Here is an 18,793-nt window from a genome sequence, read left to right as displayed (position 1 = left end):
GGAGAAAATTTAAATCTCTAGTGGACATTTGGTGATGCATTTTAATCTCTTGAGTTGATAAGACGTTCTTTTACAGTAGTTTGACATTTCAGTAACTTCTACAGTTAAGTATATAAGGGGACTAATCTACCTTTCTACTGTGTAAATTATATTTTATCGCTCTTCTTTCCATTTTCTTATGTAAGTTTATAATTAGATTCTGTTCTCACTATTTTAAGGTAACATAATTCAGAAATTCTTTTTTTTCAAATTAAGTTCCAAAATAATAAATTTCTAAGTTGACTTCAGAACTGACCTTCTCATTTTCCGGTTGATAATCCCCTTTCAGATTTTTGGTGGAGTTATGCTCTCAGGACTGAACTTCTAGAAGAAGTTAATGTGAAAAATGGCATAGCACTTTGTGATAGCTAAGGAAAATGCAGTAAAATACAGCCAAATTATTTTCTGCCTAAAAGTTTTTTGCAGCTATGCCACAGAGGGAAAATCAAATGTGATGGTGATTAAATGCATGTTGATTGACTTCAACAAGAATTTACAGCAATTAGTTCCGGTTTGCTATAGTGTCTTGCCTGAGTCACAAATCCTTTAGGATTTGCTGAACATCCTGAACAAATGAGTGAAGATTTACATTACTTTTTTTTTTTGTCTGACAGCAGTTTAATGACAAGTTCTTGCTCATCTGATGACATCGATCAGGAAGAAATCCAACTCGCTTTGCAGGCTGCTAAAATTGCGACACGAGAAAAGATCAGATCCAGATTTCATGGCAGTAATGATCTTATTCACCGCCTTTTTGTCTGTATTTCAGGTAGGAAGTAGCCTTTTGTTTTGAAAGTAAAAACTATTTATCCTTTTGTTTTGGTGCACGTAAAGTTACGGTAGAACAAACTCGAGATGAAGTTGCAGGAAGGCTGTGTTTTGGGGCCTAAGCTGCAGACTGGTCTAGAAGACCTGTTACCTGATGGGAACTTAACAGCATCAGAGATGCAGACATTTTAAACATGTAGTGATGAAGAGGTTGAGCATGCAGCAGGTTTGACTTCCAAGTGCTTCTTTCTTCTTGGTGATGCCCTTATGTGCTCAAGGGAATAAATTTGTTGCAGCGGTTGTATTTTGATGAAAAAGGAATCTCTGTTTCCTGCCAAAGAACAAGGAAGATATGTATGAAATAGCAGGTAGCATAAGGGTGAGAATGTAACTTGGCCATTATAGCAAATTAGTTTAAATGTTTGGGTTTTTTGTTCCTAACATGAGCAGCAAGTGATCCCCTCAGAAATAAATCTGAGGCCATTACTGGTAGCAATGGGCAAATGTAAATACTTTTTAAGGGCGGTATAATAGTCTAGTAATGGTTTACCCATTTTCTTAAAATCCTAGGCGTTGCTGACCAGCTGCAGACAAACTATGCTAGTGATCTGAGAAGTATCTTAAAGACCTTGTTTGAAGTTATGGCAACCAAACCTGAAACAGAAGACAAGGAAAAACAAAAGAAAGGTAAACAGTTGTGAACATTTGTTCTGTATAGTTCTGTATTTCTGCTGGTAGCCTCATGGGGATCCATGAACTATTTGACAAGAATTTCCTTAACATTTTGTTAACTTTTTGACAGGACTCACTATATAGTGATTTGACCTAAATTTTAAAAAATAGTCATGGAAACAGACTCTAAACAGGTTGAAGTCACTGGAAGTATAGGTACACACAGGAGTACGTCTTGAGGCAAATGTTGAAAAAGTTAAAGCCTTCAGAGTGCATCTGCTCATTTCCATATGCCTATGTATAACAGAACAGTGTTTGTAGCATATAGTCATAACATAATATATGCAGGGTTTGGACTCCACAGATTTTTACACACACACACACACACACACACACACACACACACACCCACCCCCACCCCCTGGTATTGTTTCACACTGGACATGTTTTAATTTACCAAGATGTCTGTCTTTTGATTCTGAAGTTTACATAGCTGTGTAAAAAGAGCAGACAATAAGATGAGAATGCTCAGTAAGATGCTGAAATCTGGCCTATCCTGAAGAAATTGCAGAATGATGAATTTGACTTCAAAATAGAAAAATATTCGCTTTTGAATTCTAGATAAATAAGATAATGAAATCAGAGCTAGATCATGAGCTAATGCAAGACATTTTTTTCTGTCACCATTTTGATGATTTCTTTTTTCAAAGACGCAAGTCTTCTAACTTACCTAAAAATAACCATGTCATCCCAGCAAGATTGCAGTTACCTTTGTCCTTCGTTATGATTAGAACTATCAGCATCTGAAGGTGATCAGAGCTCTTTCCTCATGGTTGAAAACTTTCACTTTACCTTTCTCCCAGTGTCATTAAAAAGCACTGAAGATTTTATATGAAACACGAAGTTAAAAAGTGGTTGAAGTTAGAAAAAACTCCAACCCAACTCTGCACTACATGCATTAGTCTTCTGTTGCTTGTGGTTGAAAGTTCCACAACATTTTTAAGGTGGCAGGGTGTCATAATGTTGAGACTGGTTTTTTAACTGGAAAAAAAAAATGGAGTTAGACTTGCTGAAGAGAGGATCAGAGAGCTCCTGAACATTCAAATAAGAGTAATAAAGAAACTGAATGATATATTGATATATATCATATATATTTTTATCTATATATATTGATCATATAATGAATTATCACTAGGAATGTGATATGTTAGTCAACAGTACTTGGTTGGAATAATTTCTTATGGATGAACTATTACATTTTGAAAGGTGTTGACTAAGTATAAACAAAATGAGCAAATAAAAGTCAGAGACTTTTGGGATGAAGGCTCTCTGATATCTTGATTTGATGTGTGTGACTTACCATGGGAATCTCTGGTGGTTCTCATAATCTACTTCTTTGTAAAGGATCTAAGTTAAGAATTGGGAAATAAAAGAGAGGATGCAACTAAACTGCTAGAAGAGGACTGTATGTCCTGTAATAGCAGCATCCTCCATTTCTGTTGTCACTCCAAAGAGTAGAGGAGACTTTTAAAACAGTTTGTGTCAGGGCAAAGAAAAAGCAGGAAGTCAAAAAAGGTACATATAGATGCTGCTGATCTAATCCCAGAAATCCAAACATGAATATTTTAAGTGCAAATTGGAAAAATATTACTATGAGTACTTTTTGGTTTGTTTTACAGTTAATCAGGGTTTAAGGAATGCAGCATTGGAAGACTGTGCTTTATGTCAAGAAAGTATATCATCCTCAGAACTTGCAGCAAAAGCCAGAGATGGGGACTTTGAAGGTACTTTCTTCTTTTTTGAGAAGTAAAATGAGACAACACTGATGTATAAAAAAGTAATAATTAAAATGAAAAGTAAACTTGAAATTTGGCTCTGGCAAGTGACTATAAAATGTTGTCATATAAAATGTTGTTTAGAGGCCAAGTCAGGTGATAAACTGAGCATATTTCTTGCAGCTTTTTTTTCTAACAGCCTTGTGAAGCACTGGTCTACAAATTGTGGTATCAGTGCGAGTTCCTTTGTATCAGTGGAGTAGAGTTCTGTATAGTAAAGGCTTTAATATGGTGTATGACATTACATCTGACAAGTTTCAGAGGGCTGGGTAAGATATAAAGCCTTAAGTAAGGTTGTCTCAGCTTAATCTAAAGAGATCTTTTATGTCATTTGCTGTATGTGGAGGTGCTACTTCTTCCCATGGTAGAAGTACCTTTTGTATTTTCTTCATTTTCGTCTTTGATAAAAAAATTTTTTTGGTTATTTTCATATTCTTCACCATATTACTTCAAAGAAAAAGTTAGTTTTAGGTAAGTCTGCTGAGGTTACTCAAATCTCACAGAATACATAGTAAGAGTGAAGGAAAGTGCGTATGTAAGTCTCAAAGTTTTGATCAGGACTTGAGCATTCTGAGAACACAGAAGTTTTTGGGTTTTTAATCTGAGCTGCTGCATGAGTGCTTAGGACTCAGTTCTGGACTATTTCCCTGGTATGGTAAACGTTATATAAAAAATGGATTAAAAGATATTGGAGTACTTGCAATCAGAGAATAAGAAAAGAGAAAGTAAATGTATGAGATGGAGCAAACAAGAAGGCAATCAGCTTTGATCTTCAGGGCTAAGTGGTGGTTTCAGCACACCAGGAGCCCAATTATCAGAGCGGTGGTATCTCTGTGGTCAAGTGAGAAATACATGTCAACTGTGAAACTGTATCTGAGCTTCCCAGAAATTCAAGTGTGCAGTAATTTCCCTGTGCTTTAAAATTTTGATTTATGGTTTCTATTTGTCTAGTACAAAGCTGTTCTTCCAGTGAGAGCTTTTGAATGCAGGATGACTGAGAAGTGAGTGATAAGCAGTGTACATCTCTGCTTGTATGCAGAGGGGGGTAACCAACAGAAAAGTAATGTTGGTTCATGTCATTTGTAATAAAGATCAGACATCACAGAGGGAGGGAAAACCTCTTAAAAGATTAGGTTTTAGAGTAATGCTACATATTTATAAGTTATTTTGTGCTTATATAAAACCTGTAGTTTGCTTGCTCACCCTTCTTTTGAAGCTGCTGGCTAAAGGATTTCAAATCTATTTAGAACAGCAAGGCTAATTCATGTATAATGCACTGTAGAAATATTATCTCTTCTGGAGGAAGATGATTTGGTGGTAGATAAGGAACTATTTAGTAGTCATTTTAATTGATTTTCCTATTGTGCCATAATTCAGAATGTCACAGAAGGTGCAGTAAAGAACAAATCTTGAAGCTAAATCCTTACCATGTATGGTCTGTATTGGAAAAGAACACGAGATTATTCATTCTCTACCATTTCAGTTCGTATTCTTTTGTTTTGAATCAATGCCTGATACTGTCAGTGAATTTGACTTACAAACTTGAAAACAGGCTATTCTGAACTGCAGGATCCTGAATAACCTTCTCAGAGCAGATGTACATTTTGTCACAGCAAAGTCACTTCACTTTCCTGGCACATTACTCGGCTTTTAAGGTTCTTCAGCTTTTCATGGCATCTTCTGTTAGCACAGGGAAGGTTTCTGTTTGGAGAAGTACAGCCTATGGCTTGGGACGTTATTTACTGAAATAGAAGACAACAGTGTGGGTGCTTAGGTGATGTTACTGCTGAATAGGAGTGCGGTAAAGGGGAATCTTTGGAGTTATGGAGGCCCCTGCAGCACCCGGGCAGTGTGAATCAGTTGTGTCCATGCCATAAGTGAATGGTAAAACCCAATCTGTAGTATTAATAGCATATGCAGATAACTAGAGCAAAAACATCTCTCTTGCCTGTACCTTTGTTCCAAAATAGCAGGTGCTTCACATATGCCTGCAGAGTCTTGTGCAATAACCAGGTCTCTTTTGAATAAGCAGACTTGGATGCCAGAATGAACTTGGCTGCCTTGGCACAATGTTTTCCCATCCTCTGAACAGCCAGTTAGTCAGTGCTCCTGCAGGTGCTCTGCTTTTGATACCAGTGCTTGCTTACAGGGAATGCTTGGGCATGTCAGAATCAATCTCCTTGCAGACTCTCCCTCGGAGTCTTACTTGACTTGTAAGTGGTTATGCTGTAAATACATACTTGTACACATCAGCACATCTCCTCTGACTATGTGAACTAACAAGTGTAGTCTGCTATTACTTAGCCTTCACATTTGCAAGAATTTTCTGTATCACAAAGAGACAGAGTGCTGGGGAGCATGGAGATGAGCTCTACCTTCCAAACCAGAACAAACCACAAAAGGTCTACCAAACGGGGCATCTCAGTGGGTCAGTTGTTGAATATTCGAGTGGGAACTGTAGAAACATCCATTCTGTCCCCTCATCTCCAATACATTCCAGGCCCCTGTCCCTTTAGGTCATCTTCAGGTCACAAGTTGTCATTGCTGGCAATGCTGTACAGATTTTTCTTCTTCTGACGTATGCAGTGATAGTTAAGGGGATACATGATTTTGCTATCCCTAAGGCATCCAACATGAGGCATAAACTTACAGCAATATTTTAACCTCAGCAGCCATGGGCCTTTTCTCACTTATAACCCCTTCCTACCTACCTCATTTTTGCTGGCCACTATGGAAGCAACAGCCATCTGGGTGATGTTTGGGTGCAGGTGGAAGATGTATGGTGGTTAAGGCAACCTTTGCTGCATGAACACTGTGCTCTATTTCTTGCAGCAAGCCTGATGGGTTTGTCCTCCAGGCCAGATCTGAGCCACAGGCCACCAACTGGAGTACACCGCAGTTATATCTGTAAATGTGTTCAGTGCAATGTCTGAGGACGTTGCACCAATCTGACAGCATTGCACCAAAATTAATTACATCCTTTTTTGTACGTCATTTCTGTACTTTGTGTCACTCTTAATAATTTCAACCGAAAGCAAAAACAGTTTAAAGCAAATGAGCACATCAGTAGCTCCTCCCTTCTGCCATTGTGGCAGAACATGAGCATGTATCAAATTGAGAACGTCCAGCAAGCTACCTGCCAGGAAACCTTTTTCCATTTATCAAATAAATCCCTCTTACTGAAAGTACCAAATGTCTAAGATTGCATCCAATCAATGGTAATAAAAAAAAAAAAAGAAAGCAAGCCCAGCAACCTGAACAAATAAATGAGTAGTTTTAAGATTCTACTGAAGGTTCTAGCCTCTACTCAGATTATGAAGATGAATCACTTGCTTTTGTCAGATTTCTCATTCTTGCTGTATATAAAACCCACCAGCTGGTCTTGGTTGTAAAACAAATACGAGTGTTTATTATGAGCAAACTGACATTGGAAAGGATGTAAGAGTTAAATCCTGTGACCCTCTGAAGGTTGAAATACAGTAAACTACAGATTAATTGGCATGCCAAAACAAAAGCATTTTTGAAAGTACAGATGAGCCTATGGTCTATATGTTTGTCTTTGCTGTCTTAATGGTCTAGGACTTTTTTTCCAAGGAAGCATATATATTTTTACTTCATTGAGTGTAAGGAGTGCTATGTTTTGATAGGGAGAGAATGTAAAGCAAATACATGTACATTTTCCTAGAATCTAAGATGAGTTTATACATTATTCCATAAATAAATTTTAAATGTAGTAAAATTTCATGGCCCTGGTTCTATGATGGAGATGGTGACTAGTGGGGACAAAATTCTGTGTATAAACTCAAAGAAAATTTTAGTGGCAGCTGCTCATAAAAAAGCAGGTTGGGCTCTTTGCTACCAGTGGTGCTTGCTCTGAATTGCAGTAACAGTGGTAGGGGCCTGTGTTCCAGGACCTTTTGTGGTAATGCCTTTCTCCCTGTGTCCTGGTGAACTACAAGGCAGCATGGGGAGAAGGTTGGAGAGTTCCTGAGCTCCAGTTTGGGACAAACCACTCTTGGATGTTAAGTTGGCCAAGAAGTTTACACAGGGCTGAGAGTGGGTAGTATGGATCACACACATATTAAAGGAAACCTCCACATTTGAAAATGTAAGAAAATTGCTCTTTGGTAACCTAGTGTAAATGTATCCCTGCTGGGACAGAGTTGTGTTGTTCTTAATATGTATTACAGCTTTAAAAAAAACCCCAAACATCAGTGAAGTAGAAGTTTGATGACTTTCTTCCATTTAGATGTCTGGGACGGTATTTCCAGCCCCAACACAAAAAATGCTCTGTGTTTGACAATGAGTTCCCATATATATACATATATACATATATATATATATACACACACACAGAGTAACTTCTTTTTTGTCTTGATAAGGATTTTTAGTATTCATTTCTTTATCAATCTGTAAATGTGATCAAGCATAAGTCCCTGCTCACCCTATTTGGGAGCATTGTGTTTATCTCTGTGGACTTGATGATTTTAAGAATGAACTTTAGCAAATCTGAATTTTGACCATACATGTAATTTTTGGTAATTTATTCCTTAAGAAGATTCATCTGTTGTGATTGAGGGAAGGTGAAATTTGTAATTGTCAATGTCAAGAAGCTGCAGGCTGGCTAAGAAAAGTGAGTTACACTTCTGGTCTGGGAAATAAGCATGAGACATATAGAAATCAGAAGATTTTTTTCAAGGGAAAACAAAGTATTATGAAGCTGTTTGTGTTCCATGGAAGTATTTGCCATAGCATCACACCTCTCTCTGCAACCGTACGTTCATTTTCACTCCTTATCCCTCTAGCATCCATACAGAATTGCCTTGCTTGCTACCACCTAGTTATAACTCCAGCCATAATGGATTTGCTGTGGCTGCCAGTACAAATATCTGTCTGTGCCAAATGGTGTTAGCATCTGTTTGCTGTGAACAGCACGCTACTTCTCCTTGGTCCCTTTCCATCTTGTAATATTCCAGCCCACCCGCTCTTGTCTAGCCACAAGTCCTCCCTGCTCTCCAATCAGCAGCACGAGCAAGTTCAGTAATTTATGGTCCCAAGGCTCGGGCCCTTGTTCTTGTTGCAATAAAGTCACAAGGTCAAGAAAACCCACCCATGCTACTGTATGTGCAGAATCTAATCACCGTGATTCCAGAATTAGCTGTCAACCCTAGCTGAATGCTTCAATTTTTCCTTTGTCCTCTACACGCCTATGGCTACTCTATAATGATGACCAGCAACACTTTCTAAATGAAAGAAGTTAAATTGTTGCACAGTTCAGTGGCCAAACATATTCTATCCACATAACTTTTTGCTTTTTCCTTATTCAGCAACTCTGCTTATGCTGAGAGGGAATAATTAGCATCAAGTTTTCCATATTGAGGCTATGTTTTATAATCAACTGAACATATTTAATCATGCATGTAAAATTACAGGATTTTGTACAGGTTTTAGGTTGTATTGCAATAATTTCATCTGACTTACATTTTAAGAACTCGCTGAGAGCCTGTTACTTTTTCAAAGACTATCCCTCTCTGTCAGCACTGCGTGGAAGTTGTTGAGACTTCATTTCAGGAGGAGAAAATATCCTGTAAGGTACTGTAAAGCACAGGCTTATTCAGGTCCACAGTGACATAGCTGTAATTTTGATTAGGTTTTAATTTTCTTTGACCTAAAAATACATGTGGTGAGTGTTCTTCTGGTATGTAGTAACAGTTATACAGAAGATCCAAGTCTCTGGTCCATCTGATTTAAAGTAAATTTTGAGATATATCCCAGTGGAAGTCAGTTGTTTTCTACCAGAGTTTTCCATTTTATGTAAATAATTATTTTGCCAAAGAATGAGTTGCTGATCATGTACCTGTACAGAGTAGACACAGGATGTCATTGTTCAAGGTCGTGTTGAGTCAGTCAGAGCAGAGGCTTGAGAGCCCCAGTCTGCAGAGCTCCATGCTTTGGTGAAAGTTTTCTAGATTTGCATGGAAACTCCATCTTAAGAAAGCTGTTTGACGAGCTATACTTGAACCTAATAAGTCTGTACCTCTGTGTTTTCCTTCACCCCTGAAATTTTAATCAAACAATATTGTTGAAGCAGAAAATTTATTTTTATTGAAAAATGTCAAACCAGCTGTAATCAACACTGAATCTACTGAGCAAAGGTAAAGATTACTTTGGTAAGATTGCCTCCTAGGACTCATATAAAAGTTAGAGATTGCTCAGAATGACATGCAGAAAATCATCTGTGATAAGGGACGAAAAGGCTCATCTTACCATGGCAGTTGAAGTGAGGGGTGAAGTCAAGTTGCCTTAGTTCTCTACTTTCCATACTTAAAACTGTGAGAATGTACAATTCCTGCTTTCATCAGAAGAGCTGCAGCAAGCCCATCTGACCTTTTTTTGCAGCTGCGAGGATAATGCGCTTTGACAGCTGCAGCGGTGTAAGTTCCATGGGCTGCTGTAGGAACGGCCCTCTTAATGTCAGTTTGGTGAAATATAATCAGGGTTATGTGTAATGTGCTCTAAAATCTAATACACATTGATGCAGGAGGAACTTCCAGTTTGAGTTCTGCATTAGGAATCTTTGATAAAAACAAAGATGCAGAAAGGGTCTGTTCTCTGCATTGCCTGGCTGTAATGCAACCACCATAAGCTTAGGGTTTAGTAGTTGCTCTTCAACAGGGAGTCGTGGTATGCATGTTTCCTGATTTTGTTTTCTACCAGAGTATAGATTCGTTAGACTAGGCCTTCTGCAAGTGCCAACAACTTTGGGATTGTTTCCCTCCCCGCCCCAGTCTCTTGTGTCTCAGCATCACCAAATGAGCTTAACATTTCTGGTCTGATGTTGTTTCAGTCAACACTGTTGATGGGTCCAGGTCCAGACTCTCTTCCTCTTGTGTTCTGGGACACAGATGTTCTCCTTGATTTTCTAAGATTAGATGGAACTGCAGTAGGTCTGTTGCACATATTTAAGCAAAATTAATTCACATGTGCTTTTTGACATTTTACAATGTCTATGATTTTTTTTATCATGGTTAGGGTTTTCTCAAAGCTGCAGCATCTTGGATTTATGTGAGACTTTTTTAAAAGCAGAGAACTTTTTTAGCTAATGAGGCTGCATAGACATACAAAAGTGAATTTTTAAAAGCAACAGCATATAACAACTACAAAGACCATAAAATTTCATTATTTAAAAGATACTGTAGTGCAAGATTTTTGATTAGTTGAGTTGGGAATACTGTTTTTCCTTTTTAAATGTTTTTTTCAGTCTTCACACTATTTGATTTTAGCTTGTGCCTTATCCTTTCCCTAAACCTGTTTCTTATTCATTTCAGTACTTGTTTCTTTTTCTTTGCTTCTTTTTCTTTTCTCTGCCTATTTTTCTGTACACGCTTTTAATGTTTTCTAAAAGTTATTTCTGTAGTTTTTCTGTCTCGTTAATCCCATCCCTTCCCTTCCTTTCTCCTCCTCTTTGATGTTTGTGCTGTGTTCTTCATCTGCTTCCCAACAGACTTCTCTTAGCTCTCGTTGCATGATAAAGCAGTGGGCCAATTATATCACGAACAACGTTTTCCTTCCATTCCTTGTACAAATCCCTAAAGCACAGGCAGATAGTGCTTTAGAGGCTGGATGTTTCCATTTGCTGCTGCATGCAGAGCTAATCGAGCAGCTTAGCCTGGAGAAGGACTATAACATAAAAAGCCTATGGGTGCAGTGTTGCTGCCCTGTTTCCCGCACATCTTCAGGCTAATGCTAGGGGTTTAATTTGTGTAACTCACTCTGCTCCTCATATTGAAGCTTTATCCCCTCATGAGACTGCGCTTCAGAGAATATTTCAAAAACCTCTTCTATAAAAAGCCTGATGACTCAATCATTAATATATTTAAGTCAGAAAGGCTGCTCCCAAGGTTGAGCAAGATGAGGCTTGTGAAGGGGACCTGGGGGTGTGATCCCACTGCCACTAGGGCTTGCATGGGCTCAGAGAGACTGAGTCATTCAGGGCTTCATCCTTCCTGCCAGTGTGAGCACTGTGGCTCCCATCCAGGATTGCATTTAATTTCTAAGGGCATACTCTCAAAGTGAAGCTGCTGTGTTTGTATTCAGTGTAAGGACTTTCTCGACCACAACTGGAAGCAAAGGCATAGGGCTAATGGCCCAAAGTTTCTGATTTCAAATGTTATTTTAAGGCAGCACTACTGTATGATTTTGGGCAAGATGTTTCACTCCTGATTTCTCCCCACATGCTTACTGACTCTAGCTGGGTAATGAGGATTAAAGCAATTAATGTTTGTACAGCATTTTGAATGTTAAAAGCTGTTACATAACTGAGTGTTACTATTTGGGAGTGTGCTGCAGTGCAGCAGATCTTGGTGTGAGCAATTGGGATGTTAGGAGGGCCCTAAAACCCAGAAGCAACAGGACATGGGGCTGGCCATGTAGCCTCCCTCAGAGGGCCTTACTGTTATTGAGTCACTGTCTGGGGGATAATGTGCCCTTCAGCTCAATCTACTGATGTGTTAATTTGATGAATCAGCTGACCGTGACACCCATGTGGAGGTAAAGACAGTCCCTCTAATGTGGGAGAACATTCTGTAGAGAGGGTTACACTGTTTCTATACACTGAGTACCACTAAGATGTGATTTTATTTTTTTTTTTAAATGCAATTATAAAAACAAAGTTTGCAGATTAATTCGTCTGGCAGTCCAGTAACGCTGTTACCAGGAACTATGGATATATGACTGTTGGGAGTTTATAAGGTTGTTTCCAAAATAAATTTGCTGGTGGGGGGGTGGGTGGGTGCAATTTTGCTTTTTATTTATCACTGGAGAAAATTAAATTCATACATGGTCAGTTAAAAAACAGCTTTTTCAACATTGCACTCCAAGGTCAACAACAGGGGGGAAAAAAATCCCCAAGCAAATCGTAAACAACTGATAAGAAAGCTGTTTTCTGTTGATGAGCTCCAGAGTCTTTGTGGTGAGGCTGTGCTAGCTCATAATGTGTCTGGACTAATCATGATCTAAGGAAAGGAGGATTATGGTACTAGCTGCTGCGAAAGTTCCAGTTCGTATTGGCATGCTGCAGTTTGTACAAAAAGGGCCTTTGTGTTTTGTGGTTTTTCTGCGAATATTAAAATTAGTAACTAGCTGAACATGGTAACCCACATTATAATGCAGTTGATAAAGCATTGGTAGTGAAATAGGCATCTCACCAAACTTGCTTCCACCAGCTCTGTGTTCATTTGGGAAGGAGACCTTGTTGCACAGAGCTTGAATAACTTCCTAAATTTTGCTGTCTCTAAAATTAGTGAGGATCAGTGGGATAGTGAAGTGACTGAAAATATAATAAAGGCTATGTAGTCTAATGGCAAGTTTTAAACAGGAATATTGGTTTTGGCTTTGTTCCAAATATAAGTGATAACCCAATGGACCTCCTGGATGGGGAACATGGAGCTGCTCCAAGGTCATCAGGCTTGCCATGGTTTTTGATCAGCGATTCTTCTGAAATTGATAGGGAGTTTTCAAAATTGACATCATAAACTAATAACAGGAGTAAGTTTCACTGGGCAAGTAACATGTAGTAGGTGGGGAGGTTGCAGAGAACAAAAAGAATTGGGAAAGAAAATCTGTTGGTTTCACTGGTATTAATGCCTCAGCTTAAGCTGGCAGTCCTGCATCTCTGCTGCTGAAGGGAATCCTGCCTTTGAAGTAGGAATTTGTAGCCTTGTGTCCCCACAGAACATTTCCTGGTGAACTGTTCCCAGGCCTGAGGTGAAGACTGCTATGTGCAGTCTCCTTTTTTTCACATTGGTCATTTCTCTGCACACACACTTTGGGTTTGATTGCTGTCCCTATAGTTTTGACCTTTATCAGACTAGTTTGTTCATGAAGTGAAAGACTTCTTCCTTAAACTCTTTTGACTTACAAAATAGTTGAGAGAAGCTTGTAAAAGATGTCAAGGTTCAAAGTTCTCTTTGTTTTTATTAATCTGCTTTTTGAACATTTACTGCATTGAATGCTGTATTCTTTTTACTTAATAAATTTGACAAATGTTGCAATGTGACAGACACATGAAAACTGGTCATGGTTATGTTTGAGCAATACAGTGGATTTTTAATTTCATTATCTTTCTGTGTGTACCTGTAGCCCTCTTGATCTCTGCATTAACTGCACCATATTTTGTTGTTTGTTAATATGCTCCTTGAGGCAGGGACCTTACTTGTCAGGTTTATAAATCAGCGATTGTATGGGTTGCATACTGTAAATAATACTCGGAGAGAAGATCCTTACAGGGAACTTGGATAAATGCATCCAGCAGTTGTTTGCTGTGTCCATGGATTCCTTCTGGATAGAAGAACTTGCTTTGCCCTTCATTAGATTTTTAACAACTTAAGTGATCGGCCACATCATTTCTACACTTGTAATTTTAGACTCCCTGAGGTCATGTCAGCCTGTCACTAGCAGAAGTAGCTCAACAGAAGTAAGCCTAATACCTTCTGCTTTGCCAAAACCCAATCATTTCCCTGCTTGGCTTTTATGAGAGGTTAGAGAGCTCACAGAAGAAATAAACAACTGAAACATGCTGTTCAGGATAATGGTCAAAATCTTCCTTTATTACATCTTACACACTTGATTTTGTGGTTTTGCTGTAGTTACTAGTGACTTCCAGTAAGAGTCCTAATAGTTTAGCAGACAGTAATCAGGCTTCAAGTTTATTATCTGTACCGTTGCTTGCCTAAATGCAGAGAAGCTGTCAGCCTTTCTGTAGGGAGGGCTGAAGAGGCTGGGAATGATCTCAGCACTAAGCTTGTTTTGATGGCTGGTTGTGCTGACGAACACCTGTGTTCCAGCTCTGCTTTAACAGTTTCTTGTCTTCATACTTTATTTTGCTCACTGCCTTCTCTGTCACTTTCATTTGAACAGGATATATTTCATTTTGAGTCCAAAGCTGCTGTGTGCTGTTTCAGTGCCTGCTGTGCTCTGCCCAGAGGTGGGCACCTGGCAGAGGAACTGGGGAGTCGAGACCTCCTGGGCATCCCAAACTCACCTAGCTGCCTGTTTGAAAAGCCCCTGGAGAAACTCACATGAAAGCAGCTGCTGTTATATTTTATTCTCCATACTCTCTTGAGGAGCTGGAAATCACATGTTTGTGTTTATTCTGTTTTGATTTATGTTCTCTTTTGTTGCTGTGTCTCTGACAGATCCTCCTGACTGGGTTCCAGATGAAGTCTGCAGCTTCTGCACTGCGTGCAAGGCTCCTTTCACAGTCATTCGCAGGAAACACCACTGTCGGAGCTGTGGCAAGGTAATGACTCAGTCAAACATGTGAGAAACTATCCTCCAAAAGGAACAGAAAATTTATGTGTACCACAAACTCAGCTGCACAGCAAAATGTGTGTGCTTGGCCAGGGTTTTCAAGTCACAAGTGTTTTTGTATGTCTTGGCTATCAACTGCTGAGCTTATGTTTAGAAAGTGGAGGGGGGGGGCTGGTGACATTTATGCAGCAATAAGCATTTGTCTGCTAAAAAGCAGAGCTCCCTGCTGAGATCTGGAACAAATGCCCCAAATGGAGACTCACTGTGGACTACTGCTCTAAACTGTAATGAGCTGCAGCAGCCTGCACTGTGAGGGGTGATGCACAGCTCAGCTGCAGGGACAGCATGTCCTTTCCTTTCTTTCTATACCTTTGCAGGATAACTGCGGTGTGTACGGCTGCTGCTTTGCAAGTTTGTGGGGGAGGAAGAGGGAGCGAGGGAGAATAAAGCAGTCATGTGCCTCTGGAAGCCAGAAATCTGCAATCCCATTTCGCTTGCTTGCTGCTGTACAAGTTAAAAAGGAAGAGTGTAGAGAAGCTATCTGGTTTTGTTAACTTTTGTAATGGATTTGCAGAAGTAGAAACTTCAGAAATATTCACAGATATTCCCTGAATCTTTCTTTAAAACCAATGGGGAGAGAGGCAGCTTTTCATCTCTGGTGGAGCTGCCTTGGCTAATGTCAGTGCTTGGGCACCCGTGTCAGGGAGGCTCAGCACAGTCAGGTTAATCGGTGGGCAGGCTGTGAATTGCCTGCTTTCACTTGCGATGCTGAGGAGGGTGGTGTTGCCAATACACAAAAACCCAGCTGGTACGATCTTCTCTCCCTTCTTTTAAAATCAGTTTTGTTCCATTGAGTTCTTCAGAGGAACTAAGGTGAAATCTCCCTCTTGTTTTTCAGATCTTCTGTTCCCGCTGTTCCTCCCACTCTGCTCCATTACCTCGTTATGGTCAGATGAAGCCTGTCCGTGTTTGCACTCACTGTTACATGTTCCATGTCACTCCTTTCTATAGTGACAAAGCTGGTATCTGATATATTAAACTACTGGTGTGTCTTCTGGAGTCTTACGTGGACTGATAATATTTGACCTAAGCCAAGAATTAACTTGAAAGAGGGACCTCGTGAGGGCATGTAGGCTTTGACATCCATTATTATAAATTTTGTACAGACAGTTTTTATTGCATTTTACTAAGCTGCTAAAGGGAAGTATGAAGCGTCTGTAGCTCTAAGGCTACAGTACAGTCTTCCATAAATTTATAACATTAATGTTACGATGCCATATGCAGAACAAATGCACTGTGTGGAAGGAAATAGGGCTCGGAGAATTGAACAAGCATTGCTGCTTATCTTACATGCTAGGAACAGAGTAGCCAGTTAACTAGTCCATCCCAGCAAATTAGTCCCAAAGCTCGGACACTTCTGTGCTCACTAGAATACCATCATGGCTGTGGATGTCAGAGCTCTCCCTCCTGCTGCGGTTTAACTTTCCCATTACTAGGTTTTTGCTACCTATGCTAGGATTAATTAAAGCAAAACTATTTCAAATCCATATTTGTATTTACATAGGCAAAATGTTCTGTGAATCACATAGGAAGCACTGAAGGTCCTTAAGCAGTATATTTCCGTTGCCTTTCATTTCCCAAGCAAAGCAATAACTCCAAGCTGTCTTCTAAAAATTAAGTTTTGCAACTTCCAGTTCCATATTTTGGAGTTTTGGAAGTATTTATAATCTTCATCATTTATACTATGTTGTGTTAATAAAGGTATAACACAGAGCTTTGGTTTCTATATCAGCATTTAAAACTTAAACTTCAGAGGAAATGGTTACCAAATGAATTATTACTAAAATGCATATTTTTTAAAGAGTTCAGCAGCAAAATTCAGTAGATGTGACAAGGTATTTCTCCCATACTGAGTTTTTAAAATGACAGATATGTAATGGTATATTCAAAAGGTCCTACAGAATGGTCAACCAGAGAAGGGTACTTGTTGTCCACATTTGGCAGAGTAACTGTGTAAAATATTGCATACTGTTACTTTACTCATGCTAACAGCTCAGAAAATGTTTGTATTTATTTGAAACACCAGGGATTAATTTTTATCTCCACTTGGAAAGAAGTAAGACTCACACCGATTCATGCTCTGATCTTGCACAAACTATCTGCAGTAAGAGCTCCCTGAGCACTGAGGTTTCAAAGGCATTTGGACATGCTTTGAGTTAGCCACATAAAAAGCAAGACAGTGAGTGCTGTGGTTACAGAGGAAACAAGATCAAGAGCTCTTTGCTGTATCCCCTTTCCTGACTCAGTGTTAGACACTGGGTTTCAAAGTGATAAATAGAAAAAAGGATGAGGAAGTTGTTTGCAGTACCATGCTCAAGAAAGGTGGTAATTCAAAATGGCAAAGTAAAATTAGCTAGTGCTTTTTTTTTTTTTTTTTTTAATTTGTTGGAGAGGGGGGGCATTCTCTTTAAATGGTTTAATATTCAGTGTTAATGAGCCATATAAGGGTAGAACAGTTTGGCACTACTGTTGTTTTGAATCACATGAAACAGCTTCACTTAGTTTATGTGTAATGCACAAGCCTTATGATGCTGTTTGTAGACAATGTCAGCTATGATGTGTTATCCTCACCTTATTTATATTTTTTTTATTATTATGATTTCCCTGAAATCTTTCCCATGGAATCACCAGAGTTTGGAAAGGCGTGGGGTTGGGCATTTGGTGGGAGGTGGGTAACGTGGTGCAAGCAATGATACTTATTCAGGCTTAAATCTCAGGCTTCACATTGCAATGATTATTGCAGTTTTATTTTTAGAAAAGAAACCAACAAATTTAATGCTTCTTTTATAGGATAAAGATACAACAAACTTCAGTTGTGAAATGAATATGCACAAAAAGTTGCTTCTGTGAAAAAAAATTTATTTAATGGACTGAATATTTATTCAAGCTTGTTTTTATTTTGTAAATGCTGTAATTCAGAATCATTTCCATAAATATATTTAAAGATCTCAGACACTATAGTTTCTTATGTAAATACAGACTCCTATTTCTCTTACTGAAAAGCACAATGACTATATCAATACTAATATACATTTGCCTCAAGGAAGACTTTCATCTTGTAATCTCTTCAGATAATTAAAGTGTCAGGACTTTCTATTTCCATGTGCTGGATTGCTCTTTCATTTCGGGGGTCTGCTTACATGTAGTGACAGCTGCCATCCTGTCAAACAAACTGGCCTTAAGTCTTTCTCACTTTGGAAATAACATGAAAGAAATGAGTTTAAATTTGAAAATGAAGTTACCTGTACAGAGAAGGGGTGGTAAGTCAAAGCGGGAGTACTAGCCTGTCACTTAACATTGCCTTGTGCTATCCCTTACCACCTGCTAAAACTCTCACTTCCAGAAATATCTTGTGTCAGTGGTCACTTCACATATTAGGCATATTTGATCTGCCTGTGTCACATCTGAATAATCTTTTTTTTCTTTGCAGGGGTGGGGGGAATACAAATCTGTAGTGAAAATAACGCTGCTGGGATCTGCCTGCACCATTGTTATTATGCAGCATAAATGCCCAGTGCTGATTTGTTCTGCTCCTTGCATGAGATATAACTATTGTAGGTTTTATGAGAATTAATTTTATTTTTCTGGAGGACCTAATGCAGGGCTTTGGGATGCCATTTCACTGAAGGAACACTATGTTACAGCTCCGTGACATTAGGATCTCAGCTTCAGTGGTCCAATGACAGGAAAATTTTACAGGAAACCTGCACACAAGGTTTTTTTATTGCATTTGTATTAATATGCATCACATTTATGGGCAAATAGTGCTGCCTTAAGTTGTGTATAAATAAGTGAATAAGTAGAAATTTATCCTAAAGGGACACTTTTAATTAAATTTACATTGCTTCAGGGTTTTGAGGGGAAAAAGATTTCTTCTCCAATCCACAACAATGTGTTTCGAAGCAGATGGGATAATAAGGTAAGAGCAATGTTGTTAAAGGTGTCAGTAATTCACCTGGTGGTGGGCTTTTCTGTATGACCTGTTCCCTCTGAATCAAGGCTGTTTTCATTTAAAAAAAAAAAAAAATACAGCTAACTCATAAAGTGATCCTTTCTAGATCTGTACAAATCTGATTTCTTGCTCTCTCCGGGCTGTAAAGGGAGATGGG

The 18,793-nt window shown here is 38.9% G+C and overlaps 1 protein-coding gene across 3 annotated transcripts in view; it reads left to right on the top strand.

Moving 5' to 3' along the window:
- The window catches only part of ZFYVE28 (zinc finger FYVE-type containing 28), a 110,343-nt gene extending 92,557 nt beyond the window's left edge, over positions 1-17,786 (top strand). For all 3 annotated transcript variants that reach the window (XM_026847146.1, XM_026847144.1, XM_026847145.1), the window contains 5 exons: positions 654-808; positions 1,378-1,494; positions 3,159-3,263; positions 14,510-14,613; positions 15,523-17,786. In XM_026847146.1, coding sequence (XP_026702947.1) covers positions 654-808; positions 1,378-1,494; positions 3,159-3,263; positions 14,510-14,613; positions 15,523-15,654 — 613 coding nt within the window. In that variant the 3' untranslated portion in view covers positions 15,655-17,786. The remainder of the gene's footprint in view (positions 1-653; positions 809-1,377; positions 1,495-3,158; positions 3,264-14,509; positions 14,614-15,522) is intronic.
- Positions 17,787-18,793: the final 1,007 nt, after the last annotated feature.

This window comes from Athene cunicularia (genome assembly GCF_003259725.1).
Source record: "Athene cunicularia isolate RWA chromosome 4 unlocalized genomic scaffold, athCun1 chr4_part1, whole genome shotgun sequence".
Classification (NCBI taxonomy): Eukaryota; Metazoa; Chordata; class Aves; order Strigiformes; family Strigidae; genus Athene; species Athene cunicularia.
The sequence above is the reverse complement of the archived record's forward strand: the minus strand, read 5'-3'. Positions and strand labels throughout refer to the sequence as shown.